General features: G+C 39.9%; 1 protein-coding gene across 8 annotated transcripts in view; it reads left to right on the plus strand.

Moving 5' to 3' along the window:
• Nucleotides 1–21179, plus strand: part of CDC42BPA (CDC42 binding protein kinase alpha) — a 350869-nt gene that overhangs the window by 309216 nt on the left and 20474 nt on the right. For all 8 annotated transcript variants that reach the window (XM_027612777.2, XM_027612773.2, XM_027612774.2 and 5 more), the window contains 8 exons: nt 8622–8727; nt 12269–12405; nt 13096–13235; nt 14469–14550; nt 16480–16696; nt 17554–17616; nt 18633–19226; nt 20953–21050. In XM_027612777.2, the coding sequence (XP_027468578.1) occupies nt 8622–8727; nt 12269–12405; nt 13096–13235; nt 14469–14550; nt 16480–16696; nt 17554–17616; nt 18633–19226; nt 20953–21050 (1437 nt within the window). The remainder of the gene's footprint in view (nt 1–8621; nt 8728–12268; nt 12406–13095; nt 13236–14468; nt 14551–16479; nt 16697–17553; nt 17617–18632; nt 19227–20952; nt 21051–21179) is intronic.

Genomic DNA, 21179 nt, shown 5'->3' on the forward strand with positions numbered 1-21179 from the left:
TGCTTATGTGCCCTCTCTTGCTGTCAAATAAAATCTTAAAAATGAATAAATTAATTAATAAATACAATCTAAAAACATTTTAATGAAAAATATATGTCGGTGAGTCTCTAGAATCCAGTGAGTAGAGGGTAGAGGATTCTGGGAACTTGGTCTCAGTGGGAGTATGGTTTTTGAATCTCACTGAATCTCTCCATAAAAACAGACAAACCAACTGGATAGGTATCAAAGCTTAAAAAAACAAACAAACAAAAATGCTACAGATGAGACCTGAACAATAGATGAGATTTTTTCCCACAAACTCCAAAATACAAACTGATAGGGGGGAAAAAAAGTCATCTATAAGACCCCCTCTGCCCCCTCCTTCCTGCCATGGTATTAACACTGTGCTAGAAAAAGAGGGATTCATGATAATCCCAGAGCCAGAAAACCTCCAGAGCACAAGTATGCACTGCTGGGCATCTCGAGAACAGAAGAAACCAAGAGGATTTTGCAAGTTCCATCCTACAGGTGAGAGCAAGGAAGGCAAGATGGTAGGAAGATGCAACAGTGCTGCAGTTGTAAGCCCTTGAAACTTGATGGTCAGAACGCCCTTCCAGATCACAACCCCAGCCTAAGGAGGGTCAGCCGGGAATGGGTTCAGAATTGAGCGAGACCGGAAAGGAAAGAGAAAGTCCAGATGATTAAGAACAGGGGAGGAAGAGCTCAGAAAGCATGAGGTCATTTTTAAAAAATCATTTTATGCTGGGGCACCTGGGTGGCTCAGTCACTGGGCATCTGCCTTCGGCTCGGGTCATGGTCCCAGGGTCCTGGGGTTGAGCCCTGCCTTGGGCTCTGTGCTCTGCTGGAAGCCTGCTTCTCCCTTTCATACTTCCCCTGCTTGTGTTCCCTCTCTCGCTGTGTCTCTCTCTGTCAAATGAATAAAATCTTTAAAAAAAAAAACCATTTTATGCAAAGGCATGGAGCTGGGAAAATTACCCTGGCCTACCCCTCCCTCATAGAAGTACAGGAAAAGTCATTTCACTTAAAAATGAGGAAAATGTTCAGTCAAATCTCACACACACAAAAAGAGAATAATGTATCTTAAAAACTGAAAGTGTGCCAGAAAGACATAAATATGAAACCAAAAAAACTACAATCAATATTTCAGAAGAAAATAAAATGATAGAAGCTGTGAAACAACAAAAATTACAAATAGCAAACCTTAGAAATGAGAGTGTTGGAGAAAGCAAGATTTGAAGAGAGGTGACAGAAATCCAGGGAAAGAATTAGAAATTAAGATGAAATACGACTGCAAGGATACAGACTGACCTATAAGGAATTTGGGAGTAAATAAACTCAACAGATCACTTACATAAATAGAAAAATGGAAAAAAAATTTTTTAAATCAAGAAATGAGAAGGGATGCCTGGGTGGCTCAGTCAGTTAAGTGTCCACCTCTTGATCATGGCATCAAGCCCCATGTTGGGCTCCATGCTCAGCGCAGAGTCAGCTTAAGGATTCTCTCTCCCTCTTCCTCTGCTCCTCCCCCCACTCTCCTATGCGCTCTCCCCCCCCAAATGAATGAATAAATCTTTTTTAAAAGAAAAGAGGAAAGACTAAAAAGGATTTGAGAAAAGTGATGGACAGAAAAGAACAACAAGGAAAGGCCAGTGTTTATATAATAGGAGTCTCTGATAGAGAACACAAAAGGAACAGAAAATACTAAAATCTGTGGTCAAGAAAATTTCCTAAAATCAGACTTGAAACTCATCCTACAGAGGCACGCAGCATAGCCGAGAAAATCAACTCTGACAAAAGAAAACACATTCTAGTAAACTCTTGGCCTATAAAGAAAAAAAAATTGGACAAAAGTGTAATAAGTCACTCAAGGGGGAAGAAAAGAGTTGAAATTTTCATCAGACTTTTCAATAGCAACACTATGCCAGAAAACAACTGAATAACTTTTAAAATGCCCTAGGAAAGTGTGAATCCAGGCTTTTTCCCCTTTGTGACTTTGTTTTTGACTACTTTGAGGTATAATTGATATACAAAAAAACTGCACGTAGTTATAACAATTTGATGAGTTTGAAATGTCAAAGATTTTTAAGAATTTTAGGGTTTTTAAGGAGAGTAAAGCATCCTTCAAAAGTAAAAGCCACAGAGAAGTATTAAGAACATGCAAGAAGTCAAGGAGTGTTGTCCCGAAAAGCCCTTCCTGAGAGATACATTGAGGACAGGCTTCAGATCAACCAGAGTGATAAGGTACCCAACACCTCAAGGAGCAGGAGTGAAAAAGGAAGTCTAGAATGAATTGGGTTCAAAGTCCACAGAAAGCACTGTTATAACATCTCTCAAAACCAGACAGCTTATCCCCAACTCAGCAATATGTTTACTTCGTGGAATAACCGAACCAGAGAGCACAAATTGAAGGACACCAGGCTCAGTGGTTGGTGAGAGAGGGGAGGTGTTGAACTAGGGGTAGTGAGATCTTAAAGAAGTCCGCCAGCTGAAGGTAAGGCTCCAAACTCCCTTCTCCTGCTTAGCTCCCAGAATGTTGGCAGTTGGGTTTATGGCCTCCTCCTTCCCTTCCCTCCTGGGAGGATTTCAGTGGAGTCTCTGAAGAAATTGAATGACCCAGAAAAGACAGATAATGGCAGTTGAGATGGCTGGGTCTCACACACACACACACACACACACAATATAAACCAAAAAACCTTCCAATCAGCTTTTCTATTGACTCACACTTAAATGTGAACAAATTCCCGAGAATCAGGAGACATTTCAGGAAATCCTCTAGCAAAAAGAAGAGATCCAAACAAACAGAAAAAGATTTCCTACTTTCATTGAAGGAAAAAGAGGCAATGCCAAAGCAGAAGGAAACAAAAAGGAATAACCAGAAAAACCAGAAGAGTCCTTTGAAAGTTAAAAATAGGACAAGCATTTAAAAATTCATCAGAGATGGGCGCCTGGGTGGCTCAGTCATTAAGCATCTGCCTTCGGCTCAGGTCATGATCCCAGGGTCCTGGGATTGAGTCCCACATTGGGCTCCCTGCTCGGCAGGAAGCCTGCTTCTCCCTCTCCCACTCTCCCTTCTGTGTTCCCTCTCTTGCTGTCTTTCTCTCTGCTAAAAAATAAATAAATCTTTAAAAAAAAATTCATTAGATGAGTTGGGACATAAATTTGAGGAAATCTCTTAGAACTTGTTGCGAAAGGATAGATAGAAAATAGAGAAAATGTGAGAAATCAATATCCAAAAAAAAGAAGTTCTGGTAATATAACAGAAAAAAAGAAAAGGAAGGAAATTGTACAGTATTTAATACAGATGCTTTCGGCAACTGAAGGACATTACCAGACTGCAGAGTCCCAACAGTTCCCATCACAGTGTACAGATAACAAATACCTCCTCCTGCCCACGTCACTCTGCAGTGTTTCAAGATATCGAGAATATAGAGGACTTTTGTAAACCACCAAAGAGATAAAACATCAGGGGCACCTGGGTGGCTCAGTCAGTTAAGCGCCCGACTCTTGAGTTCAGCTCAGGTAATGATCTCAGGGTCATGAGATCAAGCCCTGTGTTGGGCTCAGTGCTCAACAGGGAATCTGCTTGAGTTTCTCTGTCCCTCTGCCCCTGCCCCTGCCCCTGCTTGCTCAGCCTTTCTCTCTCTCAAATAAATAAATATTTAGAAAAAAACACATCACATTCAAATGATTAGGGATTGAAATGGCATCATGCTCAACAGCAAAATGGAAAGGACAATTGGTAAAATGTGAGCTAGAATTTTTGATTCCCTGTCAAATGTTTAATCAGTTTAGGGGAAAATAATAGCATTTTCAGAAACTGAAGATCTTCTAAAAGTGTTATCACCTATGCTCTGCTTTCTAAGTAAACTACTAAGAAATTATTTCCACCAAAACAAGGGAGGAGATGAAGAAAGAGAAAGGCATAGGGTCCATAGGAGAGAGAATCGCATACAGATTTATTTAGAGAAAGTGGAGCAGGGAAGCAGAGGGCTCCAGGAGAGACATCTTCAGGTCAGTAAACACAGGGTAGAGGAGTCCTGAAGGCTTCCTTCCTCATTGTTTAATCACCTGGTGGATTGATTCGAGGGGATTTTGCCGTTCTTTTGGAGGATCTGGGGATAATTATTGAGACACTAGAAAATTAAGTTTAAAAGAGGGATGGCATCACTAATTTCAGAAAAATCAAAAGATTACACAAGAAAGATAAAACTATAATATACTTCTCAAATCACTGAATTATAATTCCAAATGTAAAATTTATCCCCAGACTGTGGTCTAACAATACTGAGAACATGAAGGGAGTAGCTGGTATAACAGTGCCGAGTCCTCCTCTTCCGTAATAGGAAGTCAGTATAATGCCTCCAATCAGGAAATAGCAGTATAGGCTTCCCCCCACCCCCCGCAGAAATGTGGAGACGCAGAAAGAGGCAAACAGCTAGAAGAGCTGAAAGAACTTGCCTCTGGGAAGGATAACTTGGAGCAGAGGAGTACTTCAGTTTTTATTATAAGCATTGTGATACTGTTTTACTTTTTAAACTGTGTGTTTGAGTTAAAATTGAAAACATACATAGAAAATGGGAAATTCTTTGTGATTAGGCAATGAAAATAAAATCTCAGATCATAAGCATAAGGTGAAAATATTGCTGGACTCTGTTACATCACAATTAAAGATGCTTGTCCAGTGAAAGCTTTGTTAATGTGGATTAATAGGTGGTGCCTCTTAGTGAAAGATATTTGCAATGTTTAACACCAATAAGGGATTAATTTCTGGAATATTAAGAAACTCTTACAACTCTATACGGAAAAGATTAGAAATCCAGTTGAAAAACTGGCAGATGACATGAATAAGTAATTCCCAGAAAATGAAATCCTGATGGTCAACAAGCATGTGAAGAAATGTCCAACCTCATTAGTAAAAAATGAATAATTTAAAAATTATCACTTTATACTCACCAGATTGTCAAAAATTAAGTAAGGTAACATCAAGGACATGAAGAAACAGGCAGCTTCACACACAGGTAGTGGAAGTATAAACAGATACAGCCATTCTGGAGAGCAACATGGCATTGTGGAGTGGACAGACATTTATTGCTACAAAGGGTACCAGGGAGTTGGAAATGGGGGAAAGATGGGTAACATGTGGCTGATGTGTGCTCCTGGGTACTCACATACCCTAGAAACACACTCAAACTATCTAATTTACAGGGATATATACATACCCAAGGACCTGTATAAATCCTGTTAGACTGGGTGCCAGATCTCATGGGGAAGGATGGAGAGTGAATCATCAGGGATGAATGGAAAAAGCAGTAAGACAAAATAAAACCAGAGTGGGGCCTCCACCAAGCTCTGTGATGATATTTCATGGACTAAATGTTAACTCAGTTTTGTGTACCTAAGTTTCCTCCCCGAAAATAAAATTTACTTCATGTTTTTTAAAAGATGGAATGAATCTACAGGGGGATGCTTGGGCAGTTAAGTGTCTGCCTTCAACTCAGGTCATGATCTCAGGGTCCTGGGATTGAGCCCCTTGTTGGGCTCTCTGCTCAGCAGGAGCCTTTTTCTCCCTCTCCCTGCCGCTTCTCCTGTTTCTACTCTCTGTCTCTCTCTGTCAAATAAATAAAATCTTAAAAAAAAAAAAAAATAACAAAACACCTTTAAAAACATCTTAAAAAGATGGAGCGAATCTACAATTATATCAAAATAATTGAAAGTTTAAAAGAAGAAGCATTTCTAAAAATTTAGTTTAAAAGAAATGTTTATATGAGGTAAAGACTTCTTGTCATTTATCAGTGGTAAAATTCTTATCACCAGTGAGGTTTTAAGCTTTTACCAGGGGTCGTAATTGGTTCCGCTGTGCTCTCACAGCTTCTGTTAAAGACCTTTTACCTTCTCCAGTGATAGCTTGAAGTCCACAACACGGACAAAATTAGAATAGAGAAGACCCCTTCTTTCTGTCCACCTCTTTAAATGTTGAATTTATAGTTAATTCTCAGTTTACTCCAAACTGTCACATAATCTAAAACTCTAATTTGGGTCCATGCTTTAGGTTTAATGCTCCTTTTCCTAGACTTTTCTTCTTCTTTTTCTCCTCCTCAAACTACCCTTGGGGGAAGTATTAGAAACCAAATACTGACCCGGAGGCAGAAAGGGGATCTTAGAAAAGTCAGAAGCCAGGTAATCTGGACCCTAGGAGTGGATCCAAGTATCTTTCTGTTACTGTTCCTCTCTCCTACACGAAAAACAAATCCAAAATCCTACAGTGTTTTGCCTAGAGGTCAGTGCCAGCAGAATCATGATCTTTAATTATGTTCTATTTTATACTGTCCTTTGTTGACATCAGCAAAACATGGACCCCTTACTCTTTAGTAGTACCTCTCACCCCTTCCCACGGTTTAATCAGCACCTACCAGTTGGTTGGCTAGTCAGTTAAATCATGCTCTGCAAAAGCATTTTTTTTTCCCAGCATACTCAGTTAAAATTATGACATCCTGAGTAGATCTCTGGGAGGGAATAAAAGTATATAATACATTTGTCAACTATTTCTTGGGTATTGTCAAGAATTACTGTTAACGTTTGTTGTGGCTACCGTTATTATTACTGATATTCCAGACCTGTCAGTTATCCCTTAGAAGAAAGAAGGAAGTTACCTCCCTTAAGCAGTTGATCAGTTCTCTTGTTGTGATAAAAGCCTCCAGAGCAAATCAGTAAACTAACTTTGCATCTTTTGCCATAATTTTGAACAATCGAAAAAATGCTAAAAAATTTACCCTGAATAGTCCTCAAAGAGCAAAAAATAAGAGTAAAATCTGGTACACAAGAGAAATACTGAGCAGGATTTTATATGATATTAACAAATTAGGTACTTGTATTTTTATCACAGGCATGGAGGCCCCTAGTCTTGACCTAACCATGCCTTGTGTAGTTTTGGGTTTTTTTTTTAGGAGCATATTCTACATGTTTCTAAATGATCAAACTCTGAGAGATGGCAGAATCAGACAGACGTGGGCTAGAATTTTAACTCCACAATGAATTGTATATCCATAAGTAACTGAGTCTCATCTCCTTTATCTACATGAGGAAATATTACCTGTCTTTACAGGGGTATTGCCTCCATTAAATGAGATGACGCATGTGGAGTACTGGCACAATGTCCCCTCGTTGGTCAGGGCTCAGGCCATACGGGAGCAATTTTACAGTTAGTCTGAGGGTGGTCTCTGTTCTAGATGCAGTAGAGTCAGATCCTAGTGCTGCTTTGAAGCTTTTGTGGGGTGTAAATCATATATCCCAATTGAGAAGAGCAGAATTTATTTTTAACTTAAATTTTAAAGCTTTGAATAGTCCCTTTAGTTTTTTTTTAAGATTTTATTTATTTTGGTGGGGGGCAAAGGGAGAGGGAGAGAATCTCAAGCAGACTCCATGCTGAGTACAGAGCCTGACGTGGGGCTCAGTCTCACGACCCTGAGATCATGAGCTGAGCCAAAATCAAGAGTCAGACGTTTAATTGACTGAGCCACCCAGGCACCCCTGAACAGTCCTTTTAGCTTTTTATTATAAGATAGTCTCAACTAAAATACTACTAGTACTTCATAACAGCATGTCATCAGAATTCACATATTATTGGAATAGAATAGAGTTCTTACTAGTTTAAATCAATCACACATATAAAATAAGTAATTAGCCAAATTTGTTTTCAAAAGTAACTATGTTCTGAATGCTTACTCTGTCAGCACTGTTCGGAAGGCTTTTTTTATGTTCACATACTCATTTAACCACCCCATGAAGTAGATACTATTATTCATCCTATTTTATAGAAAGAGGAAAGTAAGACACAGAGAAGTTAAGTAATTTGTCCCTAGGCTCACACAGTGGAGTAGAAGAACAGTTAATACAAATCATTTATTATTAAAACATTCTAAGAGTTAATTTGGAAAGGAGAGGATATCCTGGAGAGCTGCAGTCTACATGGACTTACCACCAGATAGGACAGACAAGACTTAGAGAACTTTACTGGGTTTGCAACAAGAAGTTTCAGGCTGCCTTCTGTCTCTAGAATAATACGGGTGTATGTTTGTCTATTCAAGGGTAATACCACCTGCTTCCATAGGAGGAAACAGATTCATTAAGCATATTCTTTGTTCTTGGTCCCAGAAAATAAAATTACTTGATTTATAGCCAGGACAAGAATTTTCAGTTACTCTTTGTTCTTCCTAAGAAGGTATAAAAGCATATTAAATTTCTCTATTTGTAGAGGTACAAATATGTAGCAGTTCACTTAACTCTTTGCTGAAGAATAATTTGAAGAATTTCTAAAAATCCTGAATCAAAATCTGTGAGCAAAAATAAAAAGCTACAGTTCATAACTTCTCAAATGGCATTCAAGAACAATTACCATATAACTTCTTACATTATTTTTAGCTTAACCTAGCTCTATATTGCCTAATAAAAATATGCAGAGAGCATAAATTACAGAAAGATGTGAGAAATGAAAATAATTCATTCCACTTCTATTTAGAAAACATCCTAGTAGATCATGTGGCACCCAGAGATTAACATTACAGAAATCCTTTAATTGATGTTTTTAATCATTGGTGTATGTTCTTTGTCCCTTTGTTTTGCAGCGCAAGACCCATCAGTTTTTTGTCAAATCTTTCACTGCCCCTACCAGATGTCACCAGTGCACCTCTCTGATGGTGGGTTTGATAAGACAGGGCTGTTCCTGTGAAGGTAAGAACAAAATGGCAGGAGAGTGTGACGTTAGAGTCCTAGCGTTGGCTCCCTAACTGTAATCACGTAGCTGTATTCCCCTTAAACAATATATAAGTGCTTGTTCTGCTTTTTTCTGATAACAGGAGTACAGATAATAAAGCAAGCACCTTGCTACATGTTGAACAGGGGAGAAACTAGACGGCCCTTAGAAACATTTTTCAGGGGAGACCTCTGTCAGTTGGCTCATTCATCTTTGTTTCATTATTCGGGTGAATTTGTGGTTCTGGGAAAGCATTAAGCTGAGCGACAGAAGACATAAAAATTATCCTTGAGTCTGTTCATTTAACTTTCACCTTGCTTAATTTCTCTAATAAGAGAAATCATTCTTCAGAAGTAGGCAGTTCAGTATCTTTTCAGAAATATTAAGTGTCTGCCACTTTGCCTCAGAAAGATATTTTATTCCCAGCATTCATATCAGCGGATTTTCCCTACCGCTCATTGACTTATCATCCATCGTGCGTTCATGGAATGCCTGTCCTGTACTTCTAGACACCGTGATGTAGTCGGGGATGGGGAGAAGGCTGAGAGCCTGCCCTCAAGGAGCTCACATTCTGAGAGATGAGAGATCAGGGGTCATTTGAACAGAAAACAAAGTATATTTGGGCACTACTTTATTTTTCCTAAGACTTCTGAAATGAAAATGACTTAATTATAATGGGATATACTGTTTGGGAATAGTTTGGGAATATGCTTTTTTTAATCAAATGAAATTTATCACTGTAACAATGCCTTATGTATCATTTACTGATCTGTCTTATGAGAAGGATAAAATAGTTGCTAGTTCAAATTCTAATATGAGTTTCCATTTCTTAGCCTTTAGGGTTGGAAGGGACTTTGCAGGGAAGGTCATCAGTGCACATCAGAAGCAGGCATTCCCCTTGTAGAATGTGCTTGTAATTTGTATTTGGTCGCTTTGAATCAAGGGGCTGTTAATGGCATCTTAAGGCAGTGCATTCTATGTCTGATTAGCTCTCACAGCCAAAGTAGAAGCCCCAGATTGCATCGTCTCAGCTAGTCGTGTAGATGCATGGGTTTAGAGCCAAAGCAAATGGTCTAGGGTTGAAAAGTAGATTTGAGAGTTGTGAGCATACAGAGTGATGAAGGGGAATGGCGTTTTCCAGGAAACACGCAGAGTGAAAAGAGAGCAAGTATGAGGACAGAGCCTTAGGAAACAGCTCAGGGGAGGTGAAAGGTAAAGACAGCAAAGTAATCTGAAAAAGGAACAGCCTGTGTCATTGACCGGGAAGGTGTGATGGAAGCCAAAGGAGAGAATTTGTACAGTTTTTAAGCCTTGTCCCATTTTGGATTTAGCCAGTACTTATAAGTGTCACTTTTAGGGGCGTCTGGATGGCTCAATCGGTTAAGCATCCAACTCTTGGTTTTTGGCTCAGGTCATGACCTCAGGGTCGTGGGATCAAGCCCTGCATCGGGCTCCATGCTCAGTGGGGAGTCTGCTTCAGGATTCTCTCTCTCTCCCTCTACCCCTCCCCCAGCTCTCTCTGTCTCTAAAATAAATAAATCTTTAAAAGAATAAAATACAAATAAAAAATAAATGTCATTTTAAAATCTGTTTATCAGAAAGAATCCTGGATAGCTACCTGGTGTTAGGTTCCTTATCATTTCTTATGCATCAGAATCATTTGCAATTACATGGTAGGGGTTTTTGAGATCTCCTCAACCCCTTTCTAGAGTCTTACATCATGAGATTGTGCGTTTCTTTCCTGAAGACCCTTTTCCTTTTTTAAAGTTTTTTTTTTTAAGATTTTATTTATTTATTTGATAGAGGGAGACACAGCAAGAGAGGGAACACAAGCAGGGGGAGGGGGAAAGGGAGAAGCAGGCTTCCCGTGGAGCAGGGAGCCCGATGCAGGGCTCAATCTCAGGACCTGGGACCATGACCTGAGCCGAAGGCAGATGCCCAACGACTGAGCCACCCAGGCACCCCTTTCCTAAAGACCCTTAGTACCCTGCCCTGTATACTGTGGGGACACGTTAGACCTTTCATAAGGTCTTTCATAAATGTTATGGTAATGTGGTTACAGCCTCCAAAGATTCCTATCATTTTAATTTCTTCCTGGTTGATTGAAGTTAGATCCTGTATAGGACAATTATTTTGTTGCTTCCTCTGCTGTTTGGAGGTGAGATTTTTGCCTAATTAGTAAAACAAATTATAACTTGTTAGACACTCTACTTAAAAGTGAACAAGATGTCTTACAGAAGTTTGGTAGTTTTGACAGTCAGTACTAGTTCATCTTGTCCCACTGGTGGTTTCATAATGCCTATCAGTGGTGTATGATACATTTTCCCGTGTGCATGCATTCCCTGATGGTATCCCTTCAGGCCCTCTCTTAATCTTTCCCAAATATTCTCCAGGACTGACCCTTAGAGTAGAAATTGTCTAAATGGATATCCTTAGTTTGCAGCCCCTTCCAACAAGTTTGTTTGTTTTAAATATTTTAACTTTTTTTTTAAAGATTTTATTTATTTTAGAGAGAGAGAGTGAGTGGAGGGAGGGACAGAGGGTGAGAGAGAATCTCAAGCAGACTCCCTGCGGAGTGCAGAGCCCAGTATGGGGCTCAATCCCATGACCCTGAGATCATGACCTGAGCTGAAATCAGGAGTTGGAGGCTTAACCAACTGAGCCACCCAGGCACCCCCTAAATATTTTAATTATCACCAACCAAGTCTCAGTGAAACTTATACATTTATTTTTGTTTATCCTGTTTCTTGGAGTCTCAAGTTCATCATACGTGTATCAGGTAGAGGTATCATGGTAGCATTGTTGGTAGGGCGGGCTCTGGGCCCGACTGCCTGGGTTTGAATTCTAGCAATGCCACTTAGGAGTCCTGTGACCCAGGGCAAGTCCATAATAAATAGGAGTAGCTGTACCTCTCTTAGATTGTTACAGAGAAATGTACTCAATAAACTTGACCATTGTTATGATCTTAGTCATAGCTGAAGTATCTATGATGATATTAACAAATCCTAAAGTTTACCCGTGATTTATACCTTTTTAATCGTTAAACAATTTCATTTTCAAAAAGAGGGATTGGTAAAGTTTGCCAGACACTGCAAAGATGTCAGGTAATTTCATGTCCATTAGTGACCCTGGCAAGAGAAACTTTCAGGGCAGATAACCAAGTTGCAGTGAGATGAAGAGTTAGAACTCTAGAAACTACTTTTTGGAATGCCAAGTTTAAATCAACTGTTGTATTCACAAGCTTAGATTTTTTTTTTCTGTGTATTGGCTGCTCTTGATTACTAATGTTAACACAAAACAATATTACAGTAATAAAAATCTTTACAATTTCTCATTGAAATTCTTATTAGTAAGCAAATGAATCGGCTCCCCAAATGACAAAACAGTTCTTTGAAACAAAGCCACAGATAAGCGTTCATCTACTATATATAGCCCCTTGTATGTAATGAGTGCTCAGTGAATTATCTTTTTGTAAAAGTGAATTTTTATTGACCATTGTTTTTCCCCCCCCTTCAAAAGTGTGTGGATTTTCATGTCATATAACTTGTGTAAACAAAGCTCCAACTGCTTGTCCAGTCCCGCCTGAGCAGACAAAAGGGCCTCTGGGGATAGATCCGCAGAAGGGAATAGGAACAGCATATGAAGGTCATGTCAGGGTAAGTCTGATTAGGTTGGGTTTAGATTAATCTTTTGAGGTTGATTAAGGACTGAAAATAAAGTCCAGTTGCCTTACAAACATACTCCTTGCCAGAAAAGTAGGCGAATAAAATTCATCTAATAATTTTATTTCATCCAGAGTGATTTGAAAACAAAAACCTGGCCTTTGCTTGGAAATAAATTCCAAAATGTCTTACAGTTTTCTGTACTGTCCCTATCTTGTAACGAACAGATGTTGGAATCTCCCTAAAGGAGTCTTTGGCACCTGGTCTTCCTGGAGATGCAGTGTATGCCTATGACGTATGAGATGTTATCAGGGGGTATTCTTACTTGTAATCCTGAATAACATTTAAAGTGTAAGCTACATTTCATCATACTCCCAAATTTGACTTTTATGCTACTAAGAAAGAAATCCATGAATGTTATTTTAATGAATTATTAGTGAAAGTTAAAATGGTACCATTTAAAAATTTTTCAGAATAAAAAGTCATACAATATTTGAAGAATGTATTCTTACAGTTTCTCATATTATCAGTGATCTGTGTGTTCCATCTGCACTTGACCCCCACCCCAGAGCGGCAGACTTAGGACATGTGTACATTATCTTTAGGTTTCCATCGTGCAGTTACATAGGTAACTAAGGGGGCTGTGACTGACATTTTAGTTTGAGTTGTTTCTGTTTCCCGAAGATCCCAAAGCCAGCTGGAGTGAAGAAAGGATGGCAAAGAGCATTGGCTGTGGTTTGTGACTTTAAACTCTTCCTGTACGATGTTGCGGAAGGAAAAGCATCTCAGCCCAGTGTCGTGGTCAGTCAGGTGATTGACATGAGGTAAGCTTTCCAAAGTGAAAATATTTGTGTCTTTGTGACATAGGAATAAAAAAGTGTCTGGTTTTTCATCTAATTACATTGCCATATTTTAATTTAAATCTGATTTCATATTAATAATCGAATTTACTAATATTGCCAGAGTAATATAATTAAAACCAGGAAGCAAGGTGTCGTTATAGGATTTGTTGATGTGTGTTGAGTGAGTGAGTTGGGGTTCGGGCTTAGGGAAAAGAAGCTAATGTTTGAATCCAAAAGACCAGCATAAAGATGGCTAGGGTGACGAAGGCCTAATATGTGGTCTTGTCACCTGAAGGTATGAATCGTAAATCCAGTGCGAGGAAAAAAATCCCAGAATCAGATAGGTTCTTAGAGTATGTAATGAGCCGGGAAACATTTGAATGAGTCCACCTCTTGAATATTTCTGGTCTCACTCTTCAGGCCCTTCCCCTGCCCCGTGGAGTGCTCTCCTTTACCTCTTCTTGTAACTCCTGTACTCCCTTGGGGTGATTTATGAGCCCCCAGAGCTTCAGCTGTCACCTCTGTGCTGATGACTCCCACACAGGCCTCCCTCCAGCTCTTTCTCCAGCACTCAGAACAAGCATTTCCAGCCATGGCGCACACTGGCATTTCATGCCAGCACCTTAGACACATCCTCTTCCCCCAGATACAGAGTATGAGGAGACAGGTGCAGGAAACATTAGCAATGAAAGTCTGACAGAGCCTGCTCAGGGAATTGCTATAGAAAAAGACAGGGAGAGGAAGCAGAGACGAGACTAAGGCGTCAAGTCTTCAAGACCAAGAGAATGATGGCACTAAGAATTAGGAAGTCACAAGGAGTAAATTATTGTGGAGGATTTCTGTTTCAGATGTTGACGGAAGAGTGAAATGTCAGATATGCTATGTTACGGGCTTGTGAGCTGTGTTGTGGGAGGCAAGAAGGTGTGTTGTTCTGGAGGGTTCCGATCCCTCATCTGCATGTATGGGTACTGGCCTTGCAGCTGGAGGCAGCAGTCATTGCCAGCCCTTTGTAATTGCCACTGCTAAGTTACCCCTTATAAATTGCTCTGGGCACCATCAATTACAATGGCGAAAAAATCAATTTTTTTAAATTCAATTTGGATGTTTTGTGCAGTGAAGTTTTGAGGATTGTCCCATGTGTGTTATTTGGATGCACACTAAATACAACATACATACCCACATACACTGACTTTTAATGTTGCGTTTTTCCTTCAGGGATGAAGAATTTTCTGTGAGTTCAGTCTTGGCTTCTGATGTTATTCATGCAAGTCGAAAAGATATACCCTGCATATTCAGAGTGAGTATGTGTGCTGTAATTTGATCCCTGAATTATGTGTTCTTAGTGAATATATATTTTGTCTCTGTATATAGATCATAAACTTACTAGGAAATATTAAATCCTATATTCCTTAATGTGTTTTGTATCATCCAGTACTTGAATGTATAGACAATTAGTGCTAAGTAAATATTTCATCAGTAAAAGACCCGTAGAAAGCGTGAATATTTGGCTTCTAAAATAGTTTCATGTGATACTTTTGAGCCACAATTCACATTCCAAATAAATATACCACATGGAAAATTGAGTGTGAGGTTTCTCAAGTTTTTGAAAAATAGAGGTTTCTTTTTAAAATCTCATTTAAAAAATTTATGTTTTATTTCATTGCTTTGTAATAACTACTCCAAAACTTAGTGGCTTAAACCAGTAATGATTTATTTTTTACCATACTGTGGGTCAGCTATCCAGTTGGAGTGGGGTTGAGTAGGGTCACTCCTGTGGCTACATTCGGCTCATTTGGGGCTGGAATATCCAGAATAACCTTGCTTCCATATCTGGGGCCTTGCTGCTGGCTGTCAGGCTGGGCGATCTCTGCTCTCTTTGTGAACTTTCTCCATGTGGTCTCTCATTCAGTCATCGGCTGAGCTCTACAGGGCTGGCCTCCACAAGAACAAAAGAAGCTGCCAGGCCTCTTTTTTAAGGACCAGGCCAAAACAGGCATAACTCCCATGCATTCTGTTGGTCAGAGCATGTCACGAGGCCAGCCTGGATTTAAGGGGAGAGGAAGTAGACTCCAGAGCTTGATGAGAAAAATAGAATTCCATAGAAAGAATTGTTGGTAGCCATCTTTGGAGGCTGTCTGCCCTACCACAGGGCGATCTTGAATTGGTAAATTAAGACAATAGATGTTTAAAAAAAAAAAAAGCCCACTGCCCTAATGTTATGCCCATATGCTGAGTGTCTATGAATCTTGTATCTAAGAAGGGTCAAGAAGGGAGCCTAAGGAGGCCCATTTGCCTAAAGCTGATTCACATAGTGGGATTTTATGGTCACTGCTGCCTTTAAGAAGGGATCCATATATATAAAGTTTAAGTCTGTTCTGATTGTAAGTGCTATTTGTATAGTGATAAATCTTCATGTAAATACCAACTCAAGTGATCTGATCTTCTCTAAAATAACGTGAGTTATGTTATGAAGTAACGGAGTGTTATTGCTGACTTTTTAAAACAAGTTGAAAATCGGTTTGGTGTAGTGCTTCTGAGCATGGACCCAGGATCCCAGTCTGGTGGGACATCCTTGGAGACCGTGAGTCTCTGCGCCAGAGTATTTTCATATGTAAAATCAGGATATGATAGCAATACCCGTCTCATACTTGTAACATGCTCCGATCACTGCTCAGAGATTGCTCAGTAAATGTCAGCTGCCGTTGATGTATGAGTATGGGTCATGCATTTCTCAATGATGGCATTCTGGCATTTTATAGCAAAGAAAATTAAAAAATGGTTACTAACATTTAAAATGGTATCTAGGGGCGCCTGGGTGGCTCAGTCATTAAGCATCTGCCTTCAGCTCAGGTCATGATCCCAGGGTCCTGGGATCGAGCCCCACATCAGGCTCCCTAGTCCGTAGGAAGCCTGCTTCTCCCTCTCCCGCTCCCCCTGCTTGTGTTCCCTCTCTCGCTGTGTCTCTGTCTGTCAAATAATCTTTTAAAAATAAATAAATAAATAAAATGGTATCTAGATAGATAGATAGCGGTATATGCTACCTCTGCTTTGTCATGAATTGTAATGCGAAGACTAGTTATTCTCCTGATTAGGAGAGTTGACCTCTGGTAAAGGTGTCATCTGATGAGTGCTCATTTTGTTGGCCAGAGTCTGGTCAACTAGCATCAGCATGAAACCAGTGTGGAGGGTATCTGTTTTCTAACATAGGCTGATTCAACTGTCCTAGGTCACTGCTTCCCAGCTCTCGGCGTCTGACAGCAGGTGTTCGGTCCTGATGCTCGCGGAGAGCGAGAGCGAGAGGAACAAGTGGGTGGGCATGCTCAGTGAGCTGCACAAGATTTTGAAGAAAAGCAAATTCAGAGACCGCTCAGTCTATGTTCCCAAGGAGGCTTATGACAGCACTCTGCCCCTCATTAAAACAACCCAGGCAGCTGCAATCATAGGTACGGACTTGCCCCGTTGACCATGTTACCACAGTTGTTGACTAACCTACCATGTGAGCAGGGCTGGCTTGCAGCTGGGAACCCCCAGGGTCCAGCATGGTGTGTGTTGTGCCCTGGATGCACAGGAAGTGCCTACTGAGTGAGCGAGGCCATTGAGAGCTATGTTTTCCAGTAAATGATAATAAGTACACTTTCCAAGTGTGTTTTCTTCTGAAAAAGCAACGGTGCTGAAGATTAACCTATTAACGATCTATTTTCTGCTGTGTGACTTAGAACAAGTTGTTTAACTTCTTAAAGCATAAGTTTCCTAGGTAAGATGCAGGTTCCAGTTACCTTGCAGAAGTGATGGGGAGGTTTCAGGAAAGTGGGACATGTGACACGGGTCACCCTTGCATATCAAATGCCCTCAAGAAATGGTGGTGTCTGTGTCTGGAGGTTTACATTTTTGTCCTGTTAGGTACACATCCAACTCTTTTGTTACTTTCTAGTCGATAATGAAAAGTTAGTGAGTAGGGTTCAGGTGCCTTCCACAATTTTTCCCTCCCAAAACAAGAAATAGAACTAGACCCAGGGTGCTTAACAAACTAGGTTTTTAATTTTTTTCACCCTTTATTGAATAAACACTTACTTCTTTTTGTAAGAATGGATATACTTTCTAATGACTGTTCCATTTAAAAAGACATGAGGTAACATTTACCACTGTAATCTGAAAGGAGATTTAATAGTACAAATTGTTATTGCTATTTTAAGTTACTTATTTCAGTTTTTTGCACCAAATTTCTTTATTATCTGTTTTGTTCTATTAGTTTTACATAGTTTTACCTATTAACAGTGTTTCATATTTATGTCTTCCGTAGATCACGAAAGGATAGCGCTGGGCAATGAAGAAGGGTTGTTTGTTGTTCACGTCACCAAAGATGGTAAGAGAAAAGTTAATTATTGCAGAGTGGGGTGCCTGGGTGGCTCAGTCGTTAAGCGTCTGCCTTCGGCTCAGGTCATGATCCCAGGGTCCTGGGATCAAGCCCCACATCAGGCTCCCTGCTCCGCAGGAAGCCTGCTTCTCCCTCTCCCACTCCCCCTGCTTGTGTTTCCTCTCTTGCTGTGTCTCTCTCTGTCAAATAAAAAAATAAAATCTTTAAAAAAAAAAAAGAAAGAAATTATTGCAGAGTAACTTTCAACCAGATATTGTTAGACAAATCTAAACTCTAGATTCTAAATTCTAAGAAGAGCACGATTTGCTCTTATGTATTCTGTAATTGAAATTTTCCACACCTAATTTGATGTGTTTATAAATCAAGATACCTTTTAATATTCTTTAATCCTCCTGAGGTCTTAAACTTGCAAGAATGTGTTGTGTTTCTTTTGTCATTCATTTAACAGCTCTGCCCACAAACTCAGGTTGCATGCCTAAAGATGGATGTGAAAGATACAGCTTGATTTGTTCATTGCTCTGTTAGTGCTTGAAGAGGAGTCCCTGAGCCTGGAGCCTGCTTGAGATTCTCTCTCCCTCTCCCCCTCCCCCTTGCTTGCACATGCATGTATGCACTCTCTCTCCCTAGGGGGAAAAAAAGAAAAAAGAAAAGAAATACCTTCAGTGAAACATACCTTAAAATAGGAGCACCATGGCAAAGTTCCTAAGAATTTAGTGCCAGTAAAAAGGATTTCCCTACAGATGTGGCATGCTTTATCACACAGGGATCCTTTGCCTTGGTTGCCGGAAATTGTGGTGCTGAATTTAACACCTCACGGTAGATGTGTGCAGTTGCCTTATGATGGGTATAATTATCTTCCTCTTTCTCCACATGATTTGGATTTCTTATTCTTCTGTGTGTATCTGTGTCTTTATTATAAGTTGACATACCATTTTGAGTATAATTGGGATACAATTAATAAATAAAACATTCTGCATTTGATTTATTATCATTTCTTTGCATAGAAATTATTAGAGTTGGTGACAATAAGAAGATACATCAGATTGAACTCATTCCAAATGATCAGCTTGTTGCTGTGATCTCAGGACGAAATCGTCACGTGCGACTTTTTCCCATGTCAGCTTTGGACGGACGAGAGACTGATTTTTATAAACTGGCAGAAACTAAAGGGTGTCAGTCCATAACTTCTGGCAAAGTGTGCCACGGAGCTCTCACATGCCTGTGTGTGGCTATGAAAAGGCAGGTCCTCTGTTATGAACTATTTCAGAGCAAGACCCGTCACAGAAAATTTAAGGAAATTCAAGTGCCATATAATGTGCAATGGATGGCGATCTTCAGTGAACAACTCTGCGTGGGATTCCAGTCTGGATTCCTCAGATACCCCTTGAATGGGGAAGGAAGTCCGTACAGCATGCTCCATTCAAATGACCACACACTATCATTTATTGCACATCAGCCGATGGATGCCATCTGCGCAGTTGAGATCTCCAGTAAAGAGTATCTGCTGTGTTTTAACAGCATCGGGATATACACCGACTGCCAGGGCCGGAGATCGAGACAGCAGGAACTGATGTGGCCGGCAAATCCTTCCTTTTGTTGTAAGAGTCTCTTATTTTGGCTGTTTTACCTTTTTGTTTCTTTCCTTTTCCTTCTACCTCATCTCCTAAATATATTGACTATTAATAACAGGTGGTTCTTTAAAGTCACCCTTAAGGTTTTGCCTAAGCATCAGTTATGTTGTTTAATTATGTGAAGTAACTACCATAGTTAGGCCTCGGCCAGCAGGCTTGACATTACCTTGTACCTAGTTGAAGCTAATCTTTCTATGGAATATTTTACTTGTGGATTTTTAACCCATGTTGTATTTTGAAGTAACTCTAAACAGTTATCTTCATGGTCCCCCCAAACAGTGCTTGTGAGCATTAACAGCTCATGAGACTTACTCTGGAGAAGTAGTTACTAAGTGAATTATTTAATCAGTTAGGTAAAGGTATAATGCAGCATCTGTAAGAAGTGTTTCTCTGTTTTATATTTTTATCTAGATAGATATTTGAGATTGCCTGTTGCACTCTTTCAAGAAATATTAAGACATTAATAAATTATTGGATACTCATTACATGCCATCTCACTAGGACAAGATAGAGAGCCCAGCTCAATAGGCAATTTTCCCCTGCTGGTGCAGAGTGGGAAGTAGGGAAGATTCATGACAAGCGAGAAGTTGCATTGGATTCTAAGTGCTCTGTAGCATAAGTACCAAGTTGTGGAGAGGCCCGTGGGAGGAGTGTCTGACCCCATGTGCTTTGTTTTTAGTGGAAGATACTTGAACATGCTTGAATGCTGAACTGGGGAACTAGGGAAAGGTTGACTGTGTGGTAAATACAGGAAATAGAGTAAGATACTCACGGAGGCCAGAGAGGATGGAATTCAGAACACAGGGAGAAGGATTTGGGGCCAGAGGCGTGAAATCTCTTCCACTGGAACCGGGTGGGAGGAGTGATGGGCGGGATACAGCTGAGTGTAAAGGTTTAGTGGGAGAAGAGTTGGGAAGGCCATACATGCTTATTACAGAAAAGTTAGAAAATCTAGATTAAAAAAAAGAAAGAAAAATACTTGTAATCCTACCCACCCAAACCTAACTATTCTTAAAGTTTCGTTTCTTCTAAAACACGTACTCTTATCTGTGGTATCCTGTGTAGAATAAGGACTGTTTGGTAACCTGGTCAGGTAATAATTCCAAGTATTACTTCTGATATGGAATCAGAATATCTAGCTCTTATGAATAGCTCGGCCAGGGATGTAATACATGATGTCAGCTTAGGTCAATCATCTCATCTCTCCTTGCTCGTGTCACCGTCTTTCGCTGTTCATTCTTCCACTAAGCGGCTTTGAGCATTTACCCCACTCACGTGCCTGTGTCAGGTGCGTGATCCTATGTTCATAGATGTGATGGCAGGTCTCACCTAAAGATTGCTTTGTAAGTTGTTGTGCTGTCCGTATCTTAACTGGTTTAGGAATCAAATACTTTTAAAAAAAATGTAATGACATCCCTTTATAGAACTTGTATTGGAGAAGGGAATATTCCGCCATCTGTGTTCACAGAATCCTTATGTATTAAAGTGGCTGTCTGACCCACGGCATGTCCTCTGCTCATTTATGACTTAATGTTTTGTCTGCCTCAAAAATGTTTTGAAGTGGCTACTACATGAACACAGTAGGTTTTGGGTGGGATTCTGCTCTACAGTTATTTAGCATAGATCTTGCAAAATGTTTGGGGTTTACAAGTTAGAAGTAATTAGCCACTGTTCCCTCCTTCTCTTCTTGCAGGTTACAATGCACCGTATCTCTCGGTGTATAGTGAAAACGCGGTTGATATCTTCGACGTGAACTCTATGGAATGGATTCAGACTCTCCCACTCAAAAAGGTAATTTCATGTGAAAATATGGGCTAAGCACACTAATGAGTGTAATCAAACACTAATAGTTGGCTATTTTTCACTATTCGGGCATTTTCTGGTAGTCGGTAATTTGGGGTTTAGCTAAGAGGACAACAA

Source organism: Zalophus californianus, chromosome 10, assembly GCF_009762305.2.
Source record: "Zalophus californianus isolate mZalCal1 chromosome 10, mZalCal1.pri.v2, whole genome shotgun sequence".
NCBI lineage: Eukaryota > Metazoa > Chordata > Mammalia > Carnivora > Otariidae > Zalophus > Zalophus californianus.